Raw genomic sequence first — 24,498 nt, 5'->3', positions numbered from 1 at the left:
GTTGCATGGGGAATAAATGTATTCAAAAGCAGCAGAGATGGATTTTTTTTTCCCTATAAAAATAAATGAATAAGTAATCCCCATGGCATCTTCTGCCGGTAAGGAAGCCAGAATGGCACTGCACACTGGCCTGTAGTTTGCCCTGGAGGTTTGCAGGGGGGCGATTTGAGTAATCAGGGTGGGTGGTTTCTAAGCCAGTGAAGCTTTGAGTATGGCCAGTGGTATGCAGGGGCAGAAATAGTCTGAGTAGATCCGTATGATTGAGATATAAACAGTACCCTCTGTTTTGAGTTTCTGGTAAATGGTAATAGGATGATAGTCGAAGGATAAGATTCTAAGACTGAGTGTACTTTTTATGCTTTGTTACTAGTTTTGTATTAATGGGCCCAAGATCTGAATGCTAGTTATAATTGTTCAAGCATTCTTAAGCAGGAGATCAGCAAACTACAGCTCACTGGCCAAATGTTGTCTTGCACCTGTCTTTGTAAGTAAAGTTTTATTGGAATGCAGGCATGCCCATTTGTTTACATATTATTTGTGTCTGCCTTTGTCTACAGCTGTGCAGCTGAATAGTCACCACAAAGGCTGTGTGACTCGCAGAGCCTAAACTGTTCAGTGTCTGCCTCTTTACAGACAAATTGTGTCCATCCCTGCCCTAAAGCAATAGTGAGTTGAGTTTAAAACCAGCAACAACTTAAAGCTATAACTGTGTCTAAGATCAAATAGAATAAAATAATTGAATATCCTAAATGCAAGTGAAATAGAAATTCCTTGACTCCAGTGCATTACAATGTTCTCACCTCTGCTTAGAAACGAAGAACGTGAGTGATGTAAATTCATGTCCCCTGCCCTGTGGGTAGGTTTTAACATCTCTGTCAGTGTAAGTCCTAGACATAGGTTCTTTAAAGTTTCCTAGATGATTCTAATGTGAAGCCACAGTTGAGAACAATTGTACCAGAAGGTGGTAGTCCACCTGGGGGCTGCTCCCTCAACTGCAGCCAGCTGGCTGCCCCACCCCGAGAGATTTTAAGCAGCTCCCCACATGACTCTGAAGTGCAGCTAGGCTTGACAGCCTCCTTCCTACTGGGTATGGCAGATTTCCAGCACATCAAAGAGTGACCAGACGTTTGCTGAGGGTTACAGGTAACCAAATTTACATGAGTCCCATGGGTAAGTAGAAGGACAGTTTAGACCCCTTGTAGTGACTGGAATGCTTAAGATCATACTTTCATTGATACTTTCTTCTCCATATCAAATTACCTGGCAAGCTGAATTCTCAACCAGAAGGTAGCTTGGTGAGCAAAGAATGCACAGAATCTGAGTAAGAAAAGTAAAATCATTCAAGTGGTAGAGATGGTTTGCCTCCAACTTTGGCAAACATCTAGTCATCAATCTATCCAGTTCGTTTCATGCTAGAGACCAGGTTGGTGGTTGGTGTTTAAAGTAACGCTACGTAAACTTTGGCAAAATTAACCTGAACTTCTTAAGTTGTGTACGTATAGGCCTATACCTGGTATATGTATATAGTTGTATGTGTATATACCTATACCTATACCTAGTTGACTAGTTGCATAGGGAATAAAATAAATAATTTTTCAGTGTTGATATCCTCATTCTATTAACCAGTGATATCTGTAGTGTTGATGTCACTGATGATTTGGGCCATGTCCTGCCTTCTCTTAGGGTGTTGCTGGTCAGGCCACCTCTCCTAGGAATGCGCAGACCTCTGCAGCCAGCCTGAGTTGACTTCACTCTACCATACCACACTCCGCCTTCCAGATCAATCTTCCTACCTCTCCCACTGCCTTAGCCTTGTCCCCAGACGGGCTATTGCTTTTAATCCTGTCTTTACGACTTACTGCTCCCCAGTCAAACTGGGAGCAGAATTTGGTGTTTGTCTTCACTCCTATTATTCTTCTCTTTTGGGGGTTCCTTCCACCCTCCTTTTTGTTAACTCAAACCTCAACTCCCATCACTCCCCACCTAAGTTCCCACCTCTGGAGCTCTTTCTGACTCCTAGTCCTTTACGCTCTGAATTCCAACTGTACTCACTTTCCACACCTCTTACATCTGGCACTTGGTGCATGATTTGATGGTTTACATTTCTTCCTGTTGTCCTAACTTTGCAACTAGATTATAAACTGCTCAGTAAGTAGTACTATGTCTCATGACTCCTTAATTCCAGCGCTTAGCACAACACCATACAGAGAAAATGTTCAAGGTTTGTTCATCAAGAGAAAAATAATGCCAGGTATATAGTAAATTTGTGCACATAGTAATATATTTTGTTTCTTTCTGAGACAAGGTCTCACTCTGTCACCCAGACAAGAGTGCAGTGGTGTGATCATACCTTACTGCAGCCTCCAACTCCTGAGCTCACGTGGTCTTCCCAACTTAGCCTCTTTAGTAGCTGGGACTACAAGCGTGTGCCACCATGCCTGGCTTATTTTTATATATATTTTTTGTAGAGACAGTGTCTCCCTGTGTTGCCCAGGCTGGTCTCAAACCTTGACCTTGAGCAATCAATCCTCTTGCCTCATCCTCCCAAAATTCTGGGATTACAGGTATGATCCTCTACACTCAGCCTCCCATAGTAATCTATATATAAGCTTATACATGAAACTTTATTTAAACATTTTAAAATTATTTTTAAGGTAATAAGACTTTTGTTCAGAGGTGTCTTATTTCTGAATAATATAACTTGCATAAGTTATAGTATTTAATATTCATTACCTGATGAGATAGACACTGTTGGGGGCCCTACTTCATAGATGAAGAAACTGAGGCTTAATGAGGATGTTACTCAGGCCATGGTCTCTGCCATATGGGAGAGACAGAATCAGAGCCTTGTGTTAAGTTCCAGACTCATAGTGTTAGCATACCACCACATTTTCACTCTAACATGCTCGCTCCTAAAACCCATAGTTGTTAGTTGAAAGTAGTAAGATTTATAGTCACACTCAATGAAATTTATGTTATTTGGAAATCAGTATTGTGATTAAGCTGTTCTAAATCCAGTTAAATGCATGTGCTTTAATATCTTTTTAAAAATCTTTAGTGACCAGTATGCAATATTTTACACTCTCTCTCCCTAGGTTTGTTCTTATTCAATTGAGCTTTGCATTGCAGTTGATTGCTATAGATCGGTGTTCTGCAAACTCCAGTTTGTGATTTATTAGAGGGTTGTGAAATCGATTTTGTGGCTTATGTCCAGTTTTTAAAAAGTGAAGTAGAATAGGATAGAAAATATCAGAGTGAATCACAAGTAGTAAGGATAGATATTCTTTCATGAAAGTTTAATTTCAGTGTGTGTGCGTGTGTGTGTGCACTGCATCAGGATGTGTAATGTATTCCTTTGTAAGGATCATGGTCAAAATGCTTAAAAGCTACTACCATAGACAGAAGTACAAATCGGTTCTCAATATCTGATTCTTATTCTATAGATTTTTCCAAGCTTCAGTTAATCTCAGATTAGCTCAGTGGTTCTTCAATATAAACATGCTTTGGAATAACCTGTGGTCCTTTTCAAAATGCAGATTCCTTGGACCCAGGCTCAGAAATCCTGAATCAATGAGCCTGAGATGAAGCCTGGGAACCATCACTGAACTGGTTCCACAAATGAAGCTGATATGGGTGGTTCATGGACCATACTGTAAGAAATACTGCTTTAGGTAGATGCTTGCTTGGAGCTATGTAATAGGACATTTTTTTTTGTTGTTGTTGTTTTGTTTTTTTGAGACGGAGTCTCACTCTTTTGCCAGGCTGGATTGCAGTGGGACAATCTCGGCTCACTACAACCTCCGCCACTTGGGTTCAAGCGATTCTCGTACCTCAGCCTCCCAAGTAGCTGGGACTATTGGTGCATGCAACCACACCCAGCTAGTTTTTGTATTTTTATTTTTTATTTTTTATTTTGAGACGGAGTCTCACTCTGTCGCCCAGGCTGGAGTGCAGTGGGCGGATCTCAGCTCACTGCAAGTTCCGCCTCATGGGTTTACGGCATTCTCCTGCCTCAGCCTCCCGAGTAACTGGAACTACAGGCACCCACCACATCGCCCGGCTAGTTGTTTTGTATTTTTTTTAGTAGAGACGGGGTTTCACCGTGTTAGCCAGGATGGTCTCGATCTCCTGACCTCGTGATCCACCCGTCTCGGCCTCCCAAAGTGCTGGGATTACAGGCTTGAGCCACCGCACCAGGCCCGTTTTTGTATTTTTAATAGAGATGGGGTTTCACCTTGTTGGCCAGGATGGTCTCGATCTCTTGACCTCATGATCCACCCGCCTTGGCCTCCCAAAGTCCTGGGATTACACGTGTGAGCCACCGTGCCCCGCCGAAAAAAATTTTTTAACGTAACTGGTAGATGAATTGGCATTTACTACATTGTAAGTTGACATTTACTACATTGCAAGTTCATCTTTGCCCAGTCACAAGGACACGAAAGCATCCTTCAGAGGAATCATCTCTGAGATTGAGATGCTAGAAATGAGGCACCGCCCTGCCAGAGAGTGTATGTGATGCTAGGAGAGGGTTGTTGTCATTATCAGGGACCTACCTCACCAGTGGTTGTGTCAGCATTTCACACCTCTTTGAAATGATTTGACAGATACCTCCAGGAAGATTTTATCTGGGGGAAATGGTTTATTCCAGGATTTTTGTTTGTTCATTTTCAGAAATTTGAGAAGCATTGTTGATTTGCTTTTATTTTTTTCTTAAACAAGGATTTTTAGATAACCATCTCATTTCCTAAAATGAGATAAGCTGCACAGTAGTTCCCTCCCAAGCAGATAATTAGTCTCAGACCCTGGGAAACAGGGGCAGGGAGTTGCACCTTGCAGATGACGGTAGTATCTCAGGCCTCTGACCATCTCACCTGGTATTTGCCAGAGGCTGAGCTAAGCATGATTCTGCTTGGTGTGCCAACTCTTTATGGAGATGTGCCTGCATTCTGAATTGTTTACTGGGGATTTGAATACACCATATAAATTATGTTACTGTAAAAATGTTACTTTCTTGAGTATGATTATTATATTTTTCTAATGAACCAGAAAAGTATCTTGCTTCTTGGGAGATACATGTTTTCAAAGGTGAAGTTGCCTTGATGTCTGAAACTAACTCTTAAATGCTTTAGAGAGAGAAAAAAAGCAAATATGGCAAAATGTTAACACTTAGTGAATCTAGCCAAGGATGTGTGGGCACTTATTATACTATTCTTATGGCTTTTCTGAAGGTTTAGAATTTCTCCAGATAAAAATGTGGGGGAGATACATTGTGAAAAACAATGAAATGATATTAGTACATGCAGTGGAATAGAAGGCACTGTTTAAAAGAAGAGTCAGAGCAGTGAAAATGGAGTAAAGACTTGTGCAAATACTCCTCTCCACAGAAACAGTAAGAAAATTGGAAAAAAATAGAATCACTTTTCTCAGAACTCTAGAAATTAACCAAAGTTTCCAACAATCTGGAGACCATTTATCCAAGAAACATGGATGAATTTTGGTGTGAAAGGGAGCTTTGTGGAGGTTTAACTTGCCCTATTCCCATCCCCAGCTCCAGCTCTCTGGTAACCTGGAAATCCAACAGCCCACAAGCACAGTGATCACCACAGCCTGGCAGCCAGTGGTGGAACACAATGGGGTTGGAGATCCTTTAAAGTGGGGGTGTCCAATCTTTTGACTTCTCTGGGCCACGTTGAAAGAATTGTGTTGGGCCACACATAAAATATACTAAAACTAATGATACCTGAAGAGCTAAAAATAAAATCTCATAATGTTTAAGGAAAGTTTATGAAGTTGTGTTGGGCTGCATTCAAAGCTGTCCTGGGCCACATGGGTTGGGCAAGCTTGCTTTAAGGCATCACAGCCGGAGAGTTGTCAGTATTTGAACTGTCTGGAGGTTCCTTGGAAGACACCACTCACAAGATTGTCTTTTTGTGACCTGACTCAGAGCTCTTCCAATGCAGAAAGTATTTTCTTCGGGGAGAGCATTTGTCTAAAACAATTATAGGAAGTGTTTAACTTTGTGGCTGCCTAAGACAGTGGTTAAGAGTTGGGGCAAACAATAGACTAATCAAAAAGCTTAAAAGGAAAGTCTGGGAGATTAGATATTCATAGGGCTTTGGAAAGCTCCAGCACATTCCTGAAAACTTAAGGACCATGTACATCTCTAGGGCTATGCTCCTACTTAAAACCCAAGTATGTCCTAAGCTTCCACTTGTGGCTGACCTTCAGTCTCTGTGGAAGCAAGAAGTGAAGGATAAATAAGTCATTGACTGCCTGGCTGAGTGTTGAAGGTGTATCCCAATATGCAAACAGAATACCTCAGCAAAATCAGAGAGACTTACTGGTTCCAGTCATTTAAGGAAATTGTTGTCCACTCATTAGCTGACCATTAAGTGGTCACACAACAAAGAACTGAGACTTTACAGAATTAGTTCAAAAAAGTCACTAAACGAACAACAAACCTGGGGGAAGGAGGAGATTCTAATTTCTAGGCTTGCCATAATACATTTTTTTAAATGTTCAGTTGTTAGCAAAAATTATGAGGCATGTGAAGAAACTAAGGCTCATGCACAAGAAGTAAAAAAATCGGTCTTTAGAACTTGTCCTTGTGGAAGCTCAGATGTTTGACTTAATAGACAAACATTTTTAATCAGTTGTATTAAGTATGTTCACAAAAGTAAAAGAAATCACATTTAAAGAACCGAAGTATATGAAAAACGTGTTATACTAAGTAGGAATATCAACAAGGAAGTAGAAACTATTTGAAAGAACCAAATAGAAATCCTAGTGTTGAAAAGTACAATAACAAAAGTGAAAAATTAATAAGGAAGAGGAGGTTTAACAGCAGGTTTGAAGAAGCAAAAGAAATAATTGGCGAACTTCAAGATAAGCCAACTGCAATGACTCAGTCTCCGAAGAAACAGAAAAAAGAATGAAGAAAATTAACAAACCTGAGATTCATGGGATACTATCAAGCATACAAACATATGAATAATGGGAGTCAAGAAGGGGATAGAGTAGGGGGCATAAAAATATTTGAAGAAATAATGGCCAGAAATTTCTCAAATTTGATGGAAAACATTAACCTACATATTTAATAATCTTAACTCCAAATAGAATAAATTCAAATAAATCCACATTAAACTTACAATCACATTTTTGAAATTCAAAGACAGAGAAAGAGAAGCAACTCATCCAATACAATGGATCCTTGATAAGATTAGTAGCTGAATTCTCGTCAGAAACAATGGAGGCCAGAAAGTGGGATGACATATTCAACATGAGAAAAAGACTTCAACTAATAATTCTATTATCAGCAAAACCATTCCATACAAATGAAGGCAAAATTAGGCCATTCCCAGATAAACAAATGAAGAGACTTAATCGCTAATAAACATGCCCTGCATGAAATACTAAGAGGAGTCCTTGGGGCGGACATGAAAGGACTCTAGACAAATCCACTTGAAGACATAAAGATTGTCATTGAAGTAACTATATAGGCAAATATAAAAGACAGTATAAATGTATTTTTGTTAACTCTTGGCTGATTTAAAAGACAGCTGCATACAAAAATGTTATAAATCTGTGTTGATGGGCACACAGTGCACAAAGATGTAATATTAATACAAAGCACAAGAATGGAGAGGGAAGAGAGGAATAGAAAATCCGATTAGACTTATAACAGACAAATTGATTGATTCAATTAAAAAGAAGAACTCTCCACAGAGAATAGTCCAGGCTTCACTGCTGATTTCTACCAAGTGTCTAAAGAATTAGCACTAGTGTGTCAAAAACTCTTTCAAAAAAATTAGAAGAGGAGAGAACACTTTCCAACTTATTTTTTGAGGCCAGCATTACCCTGATAACCTAACTAGACAAAGACAGAACAAAGAAAGAAAACTATAGACCAGTATCCCTATGAATATAAATGCAAAACCCTCAACGAAACACTAGCAAACTGAATCCAACAACATAAAAAAAATTATACGCTATTACTGTGATTTTTTTTCAAGAATGCAAGGTTGGCTCAATATACAAAAATCAATGAAATATGCCATATTAATAGACTCAAGGACAAAAATCACATGACCATCTCAATATGCATAGGAAAAGCATTTGTTAAAAATCTAACATCCTTTTATGATAAAAATCCTCAAACTAGGACTAGAAGAGAAATTCTTTAACCTGATAAAGGACACATACAAAAAAAATCATCTATGAAAAACATCATACTTAATGGTGAAATACTGAATGTTCTCCCCATAAGATCAAGAACAAGACAAAAGCGTCTACTTTCACTACTATTCAATATTGTACTGTGTATTCTAGCCAGGACAGTTGGATAAGAAAAAGAAATAACAGTCATCCACATTGGAAAGGAAAAAGTAAATGCTATTCACAGATGATATAATAAATTACAAGGCATCCACAAAACTATTAGAGCTAATAACAAATTCAGTAAAGTTGTGAGGTACAATATCAATATACAAAGGTTAATTGTATTCCTACACACGAGTGATAATCTGAAAATGAAATTAAGAAAACAATTTTCATAGTAATATAAAAAAGATTTAAAAACATAGAAATGAACGTCACAAAAAAGTGCAAGAATTTTATGCTGAAAACTACAACACAGGTTTAAAGGAATTAAAGAAGGCCTAAATAAATGGAAAGACATCTCATGTTCATTAATATTCTTCAGATGACAGTACTCATTCAATTGATCTGTAGTTTCAGTACAATCCCTGTTAAAATCCAAGATGACTTTCTTTGTAGAAATGGACAAGCTGATTCTAAAATTCCCATGGAAATGCAAGGGCCCAAAATAGCAGACCAATCTTAGGAGAACAAAATTGGAGGACTCATGCTCTCAATTTGAAAACTTACTATAGAATTACAGTATTAAGACTTTGCTACTGGTATAAAAATATACATATAGATCAATGGATGGAAAGCAGAGTTCAGAAATAAACCTATACATTTATGGTCATTTGATTTTTAACAAGGGTGCCAGACCATCATATGGGGGAAAGAACCATCTTTTTAAGAATGGTTCTGGGATGACAGGATATTTATGTGCAGAGAATGAAAGTTGCTTTCTGTAGTTGATAGGTATACATCCACCATATATATAAAAATTGAGGTCAAAATAGATCAAAGACTTAAATGTAAGAGCTATAATTATCAAAGTTCTAGGAGAAAACATAGGTGTAAGTCTTCATGACCTTGAATTAGGCAGTGATTTCTTAGATGTGACTTTTAAACCCTAGCAACTAGAGAATAAGCAGATAAATTGAACTTTATCAAAATTAAAAACTTTTATGCTACCATAAAAGTGAAAAGACAGCTTATATAATGGGATAAAATATTTACAAATCGTAATCTCATAAGGGTCTATATTCAATAACTAGAGAGAGAATTTAACAGTAAAAAGACAAATAACCCAATTTAAAAATGAACAAAAGACTTGGATGTACATTTCTCCAAAGATGATACACAAGTGGCCAATAAGCATAGAACAAGATAGTCAACATCATTAGTCACTAGAAAAATGCAAATCAAACCTACAATGCAAACCACACCCACCAGGATGGCTGTAATCCACAAGTCAGTCACAAGTGTCTCTGAGGAGGCAGAGAAATTGAAACTCTTGTCTATTGCTCTTGCGAATGAGAAATGGGATAGCCGCTGTAGAAAACAGTGTGGCAGTTCCTTACATGGTTGAACATAGTATTATTATCTGACCCAGCAGTTCTGGTCCCAGCTATATACCCAAAAGAACAGAAAATAAGTATTGAAACAAATAACTGTACATGAATGTTCCTAGCTGCATTATTCACAATATCCGAAAGGTAGAAACAACTGAAATATCCACCAGGTGATGAATGAAAAGCAAAATATGACATAGTCCTACAATGGAATATTATTCAGGCATAAAGAGAGTGAAGTACTCATATATGCTACAATGGGATGAACCTTAAAAACATTATGATAAATGAAATTAGCCAGGTATAAAAGGTCAATAGTGGCCATATGCAGTGGCTAATGCCTGTAATCCCAGCCCTTTGGGAGGCCAAGGCAGGCAGATCACCTGAGGTCAGGAGTTTGAGACCAGCCTGACCAACATGGTGAAACCCCATATCTACTAAAGATATACAAATTAGCTGGGTGTGGTGGCTCACACCTGTAATCCCAGGTACTTGGGAGGCTAAGGCAGGAGAATCGCTTGAAACCGGGAGGTGGAGGTTGCAGTGAGCCAAGATTGCACCACTGTACTCCAGCCTGGGTGACAGAGTGAGACACTGTCTCAAAAGAAAAACAACAACAAAAAAGGTTGATAATGTATAATCCCATTTATAGGAAATGTTCTTTATACATAAATTCATGAAGACAGAAAGTAGATTAACAGTTGCCAGGGGCTGTGGATATGAGGGGATTGGAAGTGACTGTTTCAGAGGTGTAGGATTTCCTTTTAGGGTGATGAAAACATTGTGTAACTGGAAAGAGGTGATGGTTTACAGCATTGTGAATGTACTAAATGAGACTGATTTATACACTTTCATATTTTATGTTGTATGAATTTTAACTCAAAAAGTATACGTATAAATACACATGATGCATACACACACACACACACACACACACACACACACACACACACATACACATATCATGTCTCAAATTAGAAGGGTGTTTTGTCCTAATCAGTGTCTTACACGCCTTGTGACCTCTGCAGAGCCAGGCATACTTTTCCTCTGTGGAACCAAATTGAACATGCTGCTGTGTATTAGTTTATTTAAGACATAAAAGCAGCGTTGTACTTAATAATGTAAAAGCGCAGTATCCACTATTTGCCAGTCCCTATGTAGGGCAGCTTGCTCCAGGCTTTTTGAGGAAAGTCTCTGATATGGTTTGGCTGTGTCCCCACCCAAGTCTCATCTTGAATTGTAGCTCCCATAATTCCCACGTGTTGTGGGAGGTACCTGGTGAGAGAGAATTTAATCACGGGGGGGCATTTTCGCCCACACTGTTCTCATGGTGGTGAATAAGTCTCATGAGATCTGATGGTTTTACAAGGGGAAACCTCTTTTGCTTGGTTCTCATTCTTTCTCATCTGCCACCATGTAAGACATGACTTTGCTCCTCCTTTGCCTTGCACCATGACTGTGAGGCCTCCCCAGCCACATGGAACTGTGAGGCAATTAACTTCTTTCCTTTAGAAATTACCCGGTCTTGGATATGTCTTTATTAGTAGTGTGAAAACAGTCTAATACAGACTCTGATGTTAGTGTACATTCGGGTATTGTGTGGGAAACAGAGGGATGCATGCCTCAGGGTGCAGGGCAAGACAGGAGCTAGGAATTATCCATCCAGACTTGACAGAGCAAGGAGAAATGGCACATGCAATGAGCTAAGTCTGAGGATGGAGGCTACCTGCAGGGAATCCAGAGGAGAAGGAGGAAGGATTGTGCCCTCGTAAGGTAGCAGCCTCAAGCCTCTGCCCAGGTTCTCTATGTGTGTTGTCCTACACCTACCATGAGACTGCTTTCCTCACCTGGGGCACAGGGGAATTCACTGATTAGGAAGGAGGCTTCCCTTCCTCACTTGCCTTGTGCGCAGTCACTCACACTTCCCTGTGGCAAAGGTGCAAGAGGGCTTGATACGGTGTTCAGATTGCCACCCCCTAATTTTCTTTTCTTTCTTTTTCTTTTCTTTTCTTTTTTTTTTTTTTTGAGATAGAGTCTTGCTGTGTCGCCCAGGCTGGAGTGCAGTCGCACAATCTCGGCTCACTGGAAGCTTCACCCCCCTGGGTTCACGCCATTCTCCTGCCTCACCCTCCCAAGTAGCTAGGACTACAGGTGCCCGCCACCACATCCGGCTAATTTTTTTGTATTTTTAGTAGAGGTGGGGTTTCACTGTGTTAGCCAGGATGGCCTCGATCTCCTGTCCTCGTGATCTACCCACCTCAGCCTCCCAAAGTGCTGGGATTACAGGCATGAGCCACTGAGCCTGGCCGCCACCCCCTGTTTCTCTAAGGAAACTCCATGCTGGAGGCCTCATGTCAGATGTTTAAATCTCACCATTTTTCTGTGCATCAGCAAATTTGTTTGGTACCTGCTAAAGCTGGCTTTGATTTCTCGATTTAAAACACAAGCAAACAAAACAAAATTATATGCATTCAGTGAGAAAGAAAAGACAATCTGAGGATGTAGCCTGGAAGATGGTGAATACTAATCAGCTGATGCCTGCATTGTGACCATTCTGAGATTCAGAGACATTCATTTGCTCTTCTTAATGAACTGTGCCTCATGCTGACATGAAGTTTTAGAACCAATGGAAAGGCAAAAATGAAGTTCCTAAAGAAACTTGCTAAAACAGGCTTAAAGAAGCTCAGAATCTAGGCAGTTCTAAATTAATCATTTAAAGTGCCTACTGTGAAAAATTGGATAACATGTTCAGCTCTGAATTCTTCACTGTATTCCAATATCTTCAAGAAGTAGAACTCATAAGTGATTTCAGTATTTAGAGCTGTGAGACTGAAAATCATACATTGGATATGATACTACTTTTCTCTGTAAATTTTTAAAGATTTTTTTAAATGAAGGGCTATTGTGAGAAGCGTAACATTAAGAGACTATCCTCGCAGTTGTGGGGAAAAGTCTCTATTAGAGTAAATCATACTAGACAGGAAGATCTATCGTTTTTAATCCAGCAATTCTGGGAAAGGCAAGTCAATTAGGGAAATTAAATCTCCGGCAGAAACAGTAGCTTTCTCAGGTCATTATAACCTCTATAAAAATGACTTTGTGTAACTTAGAGGAGTCTCCATGCGCCAGATTTATTATACAAAAACAGGAATTGAGTGGGAAATGGAAGAGTTTTGTCAGTTGATAATACAGTTCAAGAAAAGAAGAAATAATTACGAGCAAATCATGTGATCTTAGAGAAGCTGCACGTTCAGTTTCATAACAGGAAATAATGTAATATAAAAGGTAGCGCCCCCATCCTACCATGATAAATGCACGTTTCTTTGCCATTACTGTAGGGCAACACTAAACATTATATTTCTTTGGATGAGTAACTTCAATAGTTTGAACCATATTGCATTGTATTTTTCTCATCTCTTTTCTGTTATTTACATATTTTTCATCTTCTTAAAAGCTGGGGTTTGTGCCTGTCCTTCAGAATCCATTGGTCACAGCCTCTTTCTGATGTTGGAGGTGGGGATATACACAAGGGAGCGGTTTCTCTGGTGCCCATCTGAGTGGGCTGAGCTTTCTTTGACAGGGAGGCATCTCCATGCAGCACCCCCCTTCAGATCTTCAGGACAGATCTGAAATGTGCCTGTGTTTTTCATTTGTTCAGCTCTTGATTCGTGCAGCGTATGTTGGTCACCCTGTGTGTGCTGTTTATTGCACAGTGCTGGATAATCTCCAAAGGCAGAAAAAAAGTAAGGCAATTGCTGTCCTTGAAGCGGGTGGAGTCTGCTAGATCAGCTCATACAGATCTGTGCAAGCAAAGGCACTTGAAGGCACCAGGACACAGGAACAAAGGCAGGACTGGGTCAAATGTGGGGAACTCAGAGTGTGCACTACGAGTTTGTGGCGGGGCACAGGAGGGGGCGGTGATGCTTGGCTTGGGCCTTAAAGACTGAGTGATATTCGCAGGAGTAGATGCAGAACACGCATTCAGGGAAGAGAACAGTGAGAAGATAGGAGGCCCCAGCCATGCCCATACCTTGGTGAGTTGTCTGTTATATAAACCAAAAAGGGACTGAGGGAAGGCTCAGTCTATCCGAGTTTTATTTAGCCAAGGTTGAGGATGCGCCTAGGAAAATCACAAGCCACAGGAGCATCTGCAACCTCTGCTTTTTCCAAAGGGGGTTTTGTCCACTTGCGTATTTAAAGGGGAAAGAATGAGGAGGAGGAGGAGGAACAAATGGATGGAGAGCAGGCAGTGAGGTCAATGCTTCCACTCTTGTGAGGCTCTGATTAGCCTCAGTAATTCTCTGTTTTACATGTGAAAAGGGGGAACAGAGGAACAAATGGATTCTGCATTGCCTCATGCTCAGTAAATCTACATTTTGCATCTGAAAAAATGAACACATGTAAAAGGAGGGAGTCAAGAAAATGAGACTGTGACACGGGGTTATGAAGTTACAGCTTCTGTCAGTGAACAGCAGGAAAATAGCTTTTGTGTGTGTTTGTGTTTTTGAGATGGAATGTAGCTCTTTTGCCCGGGTTAGAGTGAAATGGCATGATCTCAGCTCACAGCAACCTCCATTTCCCAGATTCAAGCAATTCTCCTGCCTCAGCCTCCCGAGTGGTAGGGATTATAGGTGCCCACCACCACACCTGGCTAATTTCATATTTTTAATAGAGATGGGGTTTCACCTTGTTGGTCAGGCCGGTCTCGAACTCCTGACCTCAAGTGATCCGCCCATCTCAGTCTCCTAAAGTGCTAGAATTACAAGCATGAGCCACTGCGCCTGGCCAGGAGAACAGTCTTGGTGACTCAGTTCTCACGCTTAATTTTCCCTTTTTCATGGTAAGTTTGGGGTCCTGAGATGATATTTTTCTTTCACAGTCGTAACCATCTACTACTGGCTGGTCACTTGAGGGGGAAGCAGGAGAGACGATAAAGTAGCATGCCTGCTTGGGAACCACCGTAGTTTGCATTTGGGGGCTGTAGCCTCGTGGCCATGGTGTGGACTTTCCCCAGCCACACCATCACACTGTGTAGGGCACGTCAGTGATTAGAGTTGAAATGTTCCATTGTGTTTGAATGGCTCTGCTGCCTTTTAATGCACTGTTGAGCAGGGAGCACTCTAGTCTAGTGATGAAGTCCCTGCCCAATGAGCACTGTTTCAAAATGAGGATATGGGGCATTGATAAGGGGCCTGACTACTTGAAGAAGCCAATTCCTCTTCATCTTGTCATATCCTGTTCTGGAGCCCACATGGCCGGTACTGATAAGTTTCAGATGAGGAGGCTGCCCCACTTCTAGGCCCAGGAGGTTTGGCAAAGACAGGAAGTTGTCTTGATTGTTTTCATAGTTTTTCCAGCTCAGTCCTCTTTCTTGGCAGAGGGCTCTTGATAATTATCAGAGGCTCTTCCTGATGGCAAGAGAGGACATGGAGGGGTTCTTTCAGATCACTGGTTTATTGGAAAAAAAGCCTTGGGTTGAGGAATCCGGAAGGAAAATGGTACCATGATTCATCGTCAGACGGACCCCTAGCTGAACATAATGACCTGGCAGCCACCCTGGGAAGCACGGATGGATGACAGAGTTAGCGCTCTGGGTCCTCTCCAGTATCTGTGACTGCCTGATGGTGCTTCCCAAGCCAGCAGTGACTCTGTCCCCACCCTGCCTTCTGTGCACACTCATGTTCAGCTCTCTCATCAGGGCCTGGTAAGTGGTCAGGGCTTCAGAGCAGCTCTAACATGGACCCGTACTGCCAGGCCAGCAATGTTGCCTTCTGGCCAGTGTTGATCAGGGTGGATGAAAGTTCCAGGCAAAGCTAGATCAGGGCAGAGCTCCCTGCGTGGGGCAGGGAGAACAGGCAAGCAGAGGTGCCTGGTGCTGCGTGTGCATGTGCGCCGGCCCCGGTATGGTCCACATGGAAACACTACGTGGACAGAGCTGGGTACCACTTCCCAAGGCTTTCTGTGCAGCCTGTGGACACACAAAGTGAATTTGAAATGCATATTCAGATTGGGTATCGCCATGGATATAACACGCATTGTCTTACCCTTGTAGGAAGGTTGCATGAAGAAAAAGAAAACAAATTGCCTTTTGCATTAAGCTATATAAAGCGTTCCCCAGCATCCATTTGCCTGAATTTTCTTTCTCTAGAAGCAACACATCATGGAAGCATAGGGATTTATGTTTTAAGACTTAAAAAAAAAGTTCTTCCAAATTAAGGTCATGTCAAACACTAGGTACCATGAGTTCTTCCCACCCCTTTTCCCGTGACTTTGACAGGAAACCCATCATGTACCCAGTCTTCTGTTGCAGCAGAAGAGAGAACAGCATTTATTAGCAACAGCTCAAGCCAGGGTTAGGGGATTCATGCACAGAATAAACTAGATTAACTTGTGCATTGTGGAAGCATGCACAGCACCTAATTACCACTCTCTCCTCTAAATTTGTAGCACTAACTCTACCGTTCACTCGGCAATTAATCAGTCACCTGTAGACTCGTCATTTCTTTGATGCTGTTACCTCAGTTTCTAACGCTGTCTTGTATTCTTATTTAATTACTCAACATGATTTAACTTTTGTAAATATTTGACCTATCTAGACAAATGGACTGTAACATGTTCAAGGGGGAGATTCTTGATGTCGCAGCTCATTTAATGCAGCCTATTAAGAACCTATATTCTTCTTCCCTTGGAAAAAGCACTTGCTATTGTTCAGGTATTTTTATAGTTGAACTCTCGTATAGTAGATCCTGGAAACGCTCACGGAGAAGGTACCTGAATTATGAGTCAGGTACAACCTGAGTGAGGAAGGACTTGCTCATACATTGTGTTTGTACTCTGAAAGTTAGAAGATATCTCTGTATAATGGGGAGGAGGAGGTCCCAAAAGATAAAAACCTGGAAACAACGAAGAAAGAGACTGACTAACGGCTGTATATATTAAATACACAGAAAATTAAAGCAAGATGGACTCCAGGATGAGGTGCCTTTAGATGAACAGGTGAAAATCCAGGCATCTCCCATGGGTAAAGCTTTCCTGGAAACTGACCAAACTGGGAAGGGAGAAATGGGTTGTCCTGACTTACAGGACCTGGGGCTGCAGACACTTCTAAGAGACATGAAGGTGCTTGCAGTGACCTCACACCATCTGAATGTCTTTGGAGACGGGAGGATAGCACTGTCCTTGACTAGTGCCATACCTAATACTGAAAAGGTTTTGGAGCATAACTTCAATGCAACAAACGGAAAATGTGCACTGGGGGCACCCACCCAGAGAAAAGACTCAAGATAAAGTTCTGAAAGAGGAGAATCGCTGCAAATGTGGAGTGGTGCTGAAGTGAATGCGGGATCATAGGAAAAGAGAGTCTTGGCCAGGTGTGGTATCTCATGTCTGTAATCCTAGCACTTTGGGAGGCCGAGGCAGGAGGACTGCATGAAGCCAAGAGTTGGGCAACAAAATGAGACTCTGTCTCTATAAAAAAAGTTTTAAGAATTAGCTGGGCATGTTGGCCTGCACCTATAGTCCCAGCTGCTTGGGAGACTGAGAGAGGAGGATTGCTTGAGCCCAGGAGTTTGAGGCTGTAGTGAGCTGTGATCATGCCACTGCACTCCAGCCTGGGTGACAGAGCAAGTTCCTGTCTCTAAAACAAAAAGTGTATTACATACAAGTATATATAATGTACATATGTAAAGTAAATTGTTTTAACCAAAGAAGAGTAGCATCTTAGCGTGTAAAGGGGTATTTGAGCTCTATAACCACTGGATTTTGTACCTGGAAACAGAGACAAAAGGGGTAGAGTGACTTGTCTCAAATCCATCAGAGACACAGCTAGGTTTAGAATCATTCGTACATTCATGCAGTCATTCTAAAACATCTGTTGAACACCTAGGAGGAACCCAGGTATGGTTCTAGCCCTGGATCCAGGTTTCCAGACTCCTAGACCAGTGCTGTACCCATCATAAGGCCTCCTACCTTGATCTAAATCTGAAAGGTGTGTTTGGCATCAAACTCTAACATGGGCCTACTGATCCCTAAGATAAAAAAGCAAGCTCACTCCAAGATCCAAAAGAAGAAGATGAGTCAAGGAGAGAGTGGCAGAACCAGTTTTACTGATTCAATTCCAGATACAAATACAGCTTAGCATTTTAAAAGTTTATGACTCTATATTTGTGTGGCCTTTACCCAAGATAGGTACTTGGAATGCAAACTTTACAAATTAGAAATGAGTTTCTGTACCTTTTGGAAAGAAAGAGAAGACAGAAGTTGGGGCATGGGGATAGGCCAGGTAGCTGGCATGACGGGGAGTGTGAGAGGAGAGGAAGCCATTAGGAAAAGAAGAGTGTCGTTGACAGAAAAAAGGATTTGCTAGGCTGAAAGAGGACTGAAGGTGGTTCTCTAGTGTTTTCTGGTAGAAGACAACACCTGTCCCACTGGGCATGGAATGAATTCGTGGAATGTTAGCTCAAGATGTGCCCCATCTCAGAAGGTTCTGCTGTCCCTGGGAAAGAACGAATGCAAGAAACATCCTGGCTTCACTGCCTGGGGCCTGGGAATCCTTGCCCATGCTAATCACAGCAATAGCTGATGCATACAGAGTGCTGTATGCTCTTGGCACTGTTTATCTCACTAATAACCCTGTGGGATAGTGAAGGAAGGTATTACTATGCCTGTTTGGCAGGTGAGGCAACTGAGGTTCAGGAAGATTCATGGGCTGGCCTAGATCACAGAGCTGCCTACAGGAGAGCCAGGCCTGAGACAGTCCTCTTCTTCTAACTGCAAGTTGGTCATTTTTCCTGCCATGCTGTGCTGCTTTACCTGAGGATGGAGAAGGAATCCAGGTTTAAATCTCTTTGGGGGAAAGAGTCACATCAAGAACAATGTTGCCTGGCTCCTGGATTAGAATGCAGATGAAAAGATGCTAAGTAGGGCCATTGCAATGTGATCTTATTTCCTTGACTCAGTGGCTTCATTTGGTTGGCTCAGGATGCATGAAGATTTTCCTGGATTGTGTTTCTGGTCTTCCCTGGTTCAAGTTTTCTCCATGACAAAGAGCAGTCATTAGCGATGACAATGCTGTTTTCAGTATGGGGAAGCTGCCAGAGAAACAAGAAATTGGTGTTAAAACTCCACTCGGTGTTCTTGGTACCTTTGATCCCAGTGAGTATGCAGTGAGTCTGGGCCATTCTCTAACTGCTTGGGGAGTCCTAGTGCCCTCAGGTTACAAAAGAAATGGGTCAAGACGTGAATGGGCCCTGATCACATATTTTCTCAGGGGATGCTGCCAACATGTGGGCATGTGAGTGACAGTACCTCGTCTTGCCTTTCAGAGCTGCCAACTTCAGGAACTTTACCTTCATCCAGCTGAATGGAGAATTTTCTCGGGGAAAGGGACTTGATGTTGGAGCCCGCTTCTGGAAGGGAAGCAACGTCCTTCTCTTTTTCTGTGATGTTGATATCTACTTCACATCTGAATTCCTCAATACGTGTAGGCTGAATACACAGCCAGGTATGGATCCTCTCTCTGTCACGCTCAGGTGGCAGCACCCAGCCCTCTTGGGCCCATGTGTCGTCACCTTCATGGGTCAGTCACTCCGATGTCCTGCTTCTGAATTAGTCTGTTCTACCCCTACCCCAATAGGAAAGAAAAGGAAAACCATCTGTATTAGTCCGTTCTCACGCTGCTAATAAAGACACACCCAAGGCTAGGTAATTCATAAAGGAAAGAGGTTTAATGGACTCATAGTTCTACATGGCTGGGGAGTCCTCACAATCATGGTGGAAGGTGAAGAAGGAGCAAAGGGAAGTCTGTCATAGCGGCAGGCAAGAGAGCGTGTGCAGGGGAACTCCCATGTATAAAACCATCAAATCTCTTGAGAGTTATTTACTATCATGAGAATAGCATCAGAAACTCCACCCTCATCATTCGGTTACCTCCCACCAGGTCCCTCCCAGGACACCTGGGGATTATGGGAGCCACAATTCAAGATGAGATTTGGGTGGGGACGCAGCCAAAGCATGTCACCATCTGGTTTGAGTTCTCCTTTGAGGCCACATCATAGGCCTGTCAGTCACCGTAATTCTGGGGCTCTTCCCATGTTCATGTCCATAACCCCTCTTCCATCTGCAACTGGGAGGTCATCTTTCATGAATGTTCCCAGGAGAAAGTGAGGTGGGGAGGATGTGGACCTGGAAAACTGCCCATACCTAAAGAGAAAGGAGTACCTGAGGGTGGTTACCTAGGGTGGAAGAGCTATTCACACAAAGAACCCACAGTACTAACAACTTTCACAGACTCCACTCATAGGCAAGGCTGCTACTGAGCTGATGAACCTGGCACGGCCATGCTGGTTGCTAAAATACAGAACTATTTCTGTGTAAATTGATAAAGAGCTACCACCCTGGACACTCTAACTCTAGTCCAACTGCCCAAAGTCACCCTGACCCAAAGTCAACCGTTTAAGATGACTCCATGAGCCAGCAAGTAAAAGCTTAATGTTTGGTGGGGTGGGGGGCTCCGGGACTCTCTTTCAACACCCCCTCCCAAGACATGATGCCCAGTGCCTGGTCATGGACTGTCAGTATTTCAAATATCATTCCTGCGCTGGGAGATCAGAAATATTTGCAGATCTGACTGTCTGGTCTGCTTAGTACTGTACTTCTAAAACCCATGTTAGAGCTGAGTCAAGGAAAAAGGAAAAGTGGGTGCAGGTCGGGCGTGGTGGCTCGCGCCTGTAATCCTAGCACTTTGGGAGGCGGAGGTGGGTGGATCTTTTGAGATCAGGAATTTGAGACCAGCCTGACCAACATGGTGAAACCCCATCTCTACTAAAATAAAAAAGTTAGCCGGGTGTGGTGGTGGGTGCCTGTAATCTCAGCTACTCAGGAGGCTGAGGCAGGAGAATCACTTGAACCCAGGAGGCAGAGGTTGCAGTGAGCCAAGATTGCAGCACTGTATTGTAGCCTGGGTGACAAGAGTGAGACTACCTCTCTAAAAAAAAAAAAAATGTGGGTGCAAATATCTGGGGTGTTTCCAAGGGCCAAATGTCAAGGAACAAACCTACTACTTGGATCTGTCACTTTAAGTGAATGTTTGTCTTCTGGTTTGCAGGGAAGAAGGTATTTTATCCAGTTCTTTTCAGCCAGTACAATCCTGGCATAATATACGGCCACCATGATGCAGTCCCTCCCTTAGAACAGCAGCTGGTGAGTAATTACCCTGCAGATGCCTCTGTGTGGCTCTGTTTAGTGTCTGTCATTACCAGGGGCACCTGACCATGAGCAAAGGTGAGTGGAAATCTGTGCAATGATTCCCTTAGTAGTTTTTAAGTTCGGCAGATGTGCTAGCCTCTGCTCCTGGCGCCTCGTTGATTAAAGGTGCTTGCAATATTTAAAGCGGAAAATAAATGGAAGCAGTACTTTACAGAAAGGTAATTTCACACCTTCGTAGTTTCCATCAATGGTTTTTGGAAACTAGTATTGTTGCATTATGGATGCAGTACAGTTTCTCTTGATTTTTGCAAAATCCTACAGGGTAACAAAGGTGAGATTTATGTTCCCATTTGGCAGAAATCAGAAAGGGGTGGCTCACCCCAGAGAGGGTCAGAGCAATTCCCTGGATCTGGCAGGCAAATAAGGTCTTTGTGAATTTGAAGTGGAAATTCCCAGTGCCCTTCCCATTGGTGCCACCGTTCCCACACATCACAGTGCCTGGGTGGACATTGGCATTAAAAGTATCACTGGGAAGATGGCTCTCAAAGGAATATTGGAAGCACTTCTCCGCTAAGATCCTGGCTGCACAGGTGATGGATAGTGGATGCACAAGACCCCCAAGGGTCCCAGTAGGCTGAGATGTCTCTGTTGTCACAAGCAGTTAGTCCACTTTGCAGAGAAGCAGTGCAGGCAGCAGGAGGAAATGCAAGCCAGAAGAGGATCTCTGTGTTGTGTGGGCACGGCCCCCATGGATGGAATTTCCCGGTACTGTTGGCAGCATTGGCAGAAAGGGAAAAGATGCTTCTCCCACCTCAAGCTGGGCTGTGATCTTTTCCTGCAGGGAGATGAGCCAGGTTTGTCTGAAGCTGTGTTCTAGCTCAGGCTGTATCTCATGGTGGCCTTCCCATCTGAGGGATGTCTCTTATTCCTTTCTGTGGGCAGCTCTGCCTCTTGCTAAGGCAAATCCATGCTTCTTCCCACTGAGGACCCCTTAGTATGGAGGAAGGATATCTGCTGTGGGAACCTGAAGACACGATAGCACCAGGCCTCAGATGCTTCCATGCGATGGGAGGGGAAACTGATTTCCATCCAAAATGCTTGTTCTGTGAAATTCTTTGAGGATTGACTGTGTGTGTAAGCTTCCAGAAATAGCAAAACCTGTTCTTTCCAGCCCCATCCTGTGCCTTTCATCCTCTACCCCCCAGTGAACCTCTGGCAGCTGATATTATATTTTCCAGAAAGTTTCAACTTTGGGGCCCTCAGGTTGGACAACGTTCATGTCTTACATCCTAGCATGGCTTCATTTTGGGCTGCACCAGGTTTACTAATAATACAGTTCACTTTTCCCCTAGTGGAACTGTAGTACCACAGATATACTGTGTATCTGTTTTTGTACTGTGTCTACATCTGCGCTTTATACATAAAAACAGTAAGAGTTTTTCACGTCTTAAGAATCAGTTTTCAGCCGGGTTTGGTGGCTCATGCCTTTAATCCTCAGCACTTTGGAAGGCCAAGATGGGCAGATCACTTGATGCAAGGAGTTTGAGACCAGTCTGGCCAATGTGTCAAAACCCATCTCTGCTAAAAAATAAAGAATAAAAAATTAGGCGGGCATCGTGGCACACACCTGTAGTCCCAGCTACTAGGCAGGCTGAAAATTGCTTGAGCCTGGGAGGCAGAGGCTGTATTGAGCTGAGATCACACTACTGCACTCCATCCTGGGTGATGGAGTGAGACCTTGTCTCAAAGAAAATAGTCAGTTTTCATCTACAGTCATGTGTTACTTAACAGTGGAGATATGTTGTGAGAGATGTATCGTCAAGTAATTCCATCATTGTTCAAACATCATACAGCACACTTATGCAAACCTACATAGCACAGCCAACTACACACCTAGGCTGTATGGTACAGGCTATTGCTCCTAGGTTACAAACCTGTGCAGCATGTGACTGTCCTGAACACTACAGGCAATCGAAGCACAGTGATATTCTGTATCTAAACATAGAAAAGGCACAGGAAAAATATGGTGTAAAAGATTTTTAAAATGGTTGCCATGAATGGAGCTTGTAATACAGGACTAGAATTTGCTCCGGATGAGTCAGTGAGTGGATGGTGATTGAATGTGAAGGCCTGCGACATTACTGTCCACTACCGTGGACTTTGTAACCCCTGTAGACTCTGGTGACACTAAGTTTATTTTTTAAGTTTTCCTTGGCCGGGTGCGGTGGCTCACACCTGTAGTCCCAGCACTTTGGGAGGCTGAAGCAGGTGAATCACGAGGTCAGGAGTCCGAGACCAGCCTGGCCAACATGGTGAAACCCCGTCTCTACTAAAAATAGAAAAATTAGCTGGGCATGGTGGTGTGCACCTGTAATTCCAACTACTCCACAGGCTGAGGCAGGAGAATCGCTTAAACCTGGGAGGCAGAGGTTGCGGTCAGCCAAGATCATGCCACTGCACTCCAGCCTGGGCAACAGAGCAAGACTCTCTCTCAGGAAAAAAAAAAAAAAAGAAAGTTTTCCTTTCTTTAATAATAAGTTAACCTTGGCTTCCTAGATGATCAGCATCTTATATGCAGCCTGTTGTTGATAGAAATGTCGTTATGCAGCACACAAGTTACACTTACAAGAAAATGTTTTTAAATCTTTTACACCATATTTTTCTTGTGCTTTTTCTATGTTCACATACACAGATACCTTTGTGTTACAATTGCCTACGCTTACAGTCGATGGTTAAGAAGCATATATCACCCTCATTGAGACAAAAGCTTCTTGTTTCCTTTCCCAGAGTTCTAAGCTTCTAATTGGATTGGAAGGGAAACAGGATACAGGATTTATTTTCTTTCAGTCAATCAAAGTTAAAATTCCTTTGGTTTTAAGTAATGTGTTGTTCTGCATTTGACATAGAATGTGATTCATATTTCCACTTCAAACTCATAAAGACCTTATTTGCTTGCAAGGAATTGTTTTCGTGTTACAATCCAACGGTTTTTTTCCTTGTTTTATTATTCCTGCAGAGGAGGAGTTGCGAAGGGAATTAGAGGCACAGCACAGTTAGGCAAGTTTCTCGCCTCCTCAGAATTAGTGGTCAAAGCAGAAACCACTCAGATTCCCTGTGTCCATTGCCAGAGGCTGTGAATTATCCTGCAGCCCCTGACATTTACTTCCAAATGGAATTTTGACCTTTCCTAGACCACAGAGGTCTGATATTTTAGAGTTCAGTATTTATGACTGTTTAGTTTGGTGACACAGCAGTTCTTCTCTTTGAGATGGAGGACTGCCTCTTCCCAAAAGAAGAGTAGGATTATGTTTTTCACTGGACAAACCAGTTCTTGAGCACTCACTGCCTACAGAGGACTGGCCTAGGTGCCAGTGGAGAAGTCAGAAAAAATGAAACACTTTCATTTACTTGGAAGTAATTTGTGAGAGTGTTTCGCTCACTTTCTTCTTTTTATAGAGGTGGACTGGCTTGTTCAGGATTGCATAGCTTGCTAGTGGCAGAGCTCAGGGCAAAAATTGGGATTTCCTTCTATCAGTACAGAGGAAAAAGATTTGCTTAGGATCTAGATGAGAACTGATGTATGAAG

General features: G+C 42.3%; 1 protein-coding gene across 1 annotated transcript in view; it reads left to right on the top strand.

The window, feature by feature from the left end:
• CSGALNACT1 (chondroitin sulfate N-acetylgalactosaminyltransferase 1) overlaps positions 1-24,498 on the top strand; it is a 205,135-nt gene that overhangs the window by 169,814 nt on the left and 10,823 nt on the right. The window contains exons 6-7 of the mRNA XM_011939786.1: positions 19,031-19,209; positions 20,812-20,906. Coding sequence (XP_011795176.1) covers positions 19,031-19,209; positions 20,812-20,906 — 274 coding nt within the window. The remainder of the gene's footprint in view (positions 1-19,030; positions 19,210-20,811; positions 20,907-24,498) is intronic.

Source organism: Colobus angolensis, unplaced genomic scaffold (assembly GCF_000951035.1).
Source record: "Colobus angolensis palliatus isolate OR3802 unplaced genomic scaffold, Cang.pa_1.0 Scaffold184, whole genome shotgun sequence".
Classification (NCBI taxonomy): Eukaryota; Metazoa; Chordata; class Mammalia; order Primates; family Cercopithecidae; genus Colobus; species Colobus angolensis.
Note: the sequence above shows the minus strand (reverse complement) of the source record. Positions and strands in the feature narration are given on the sequence as shown.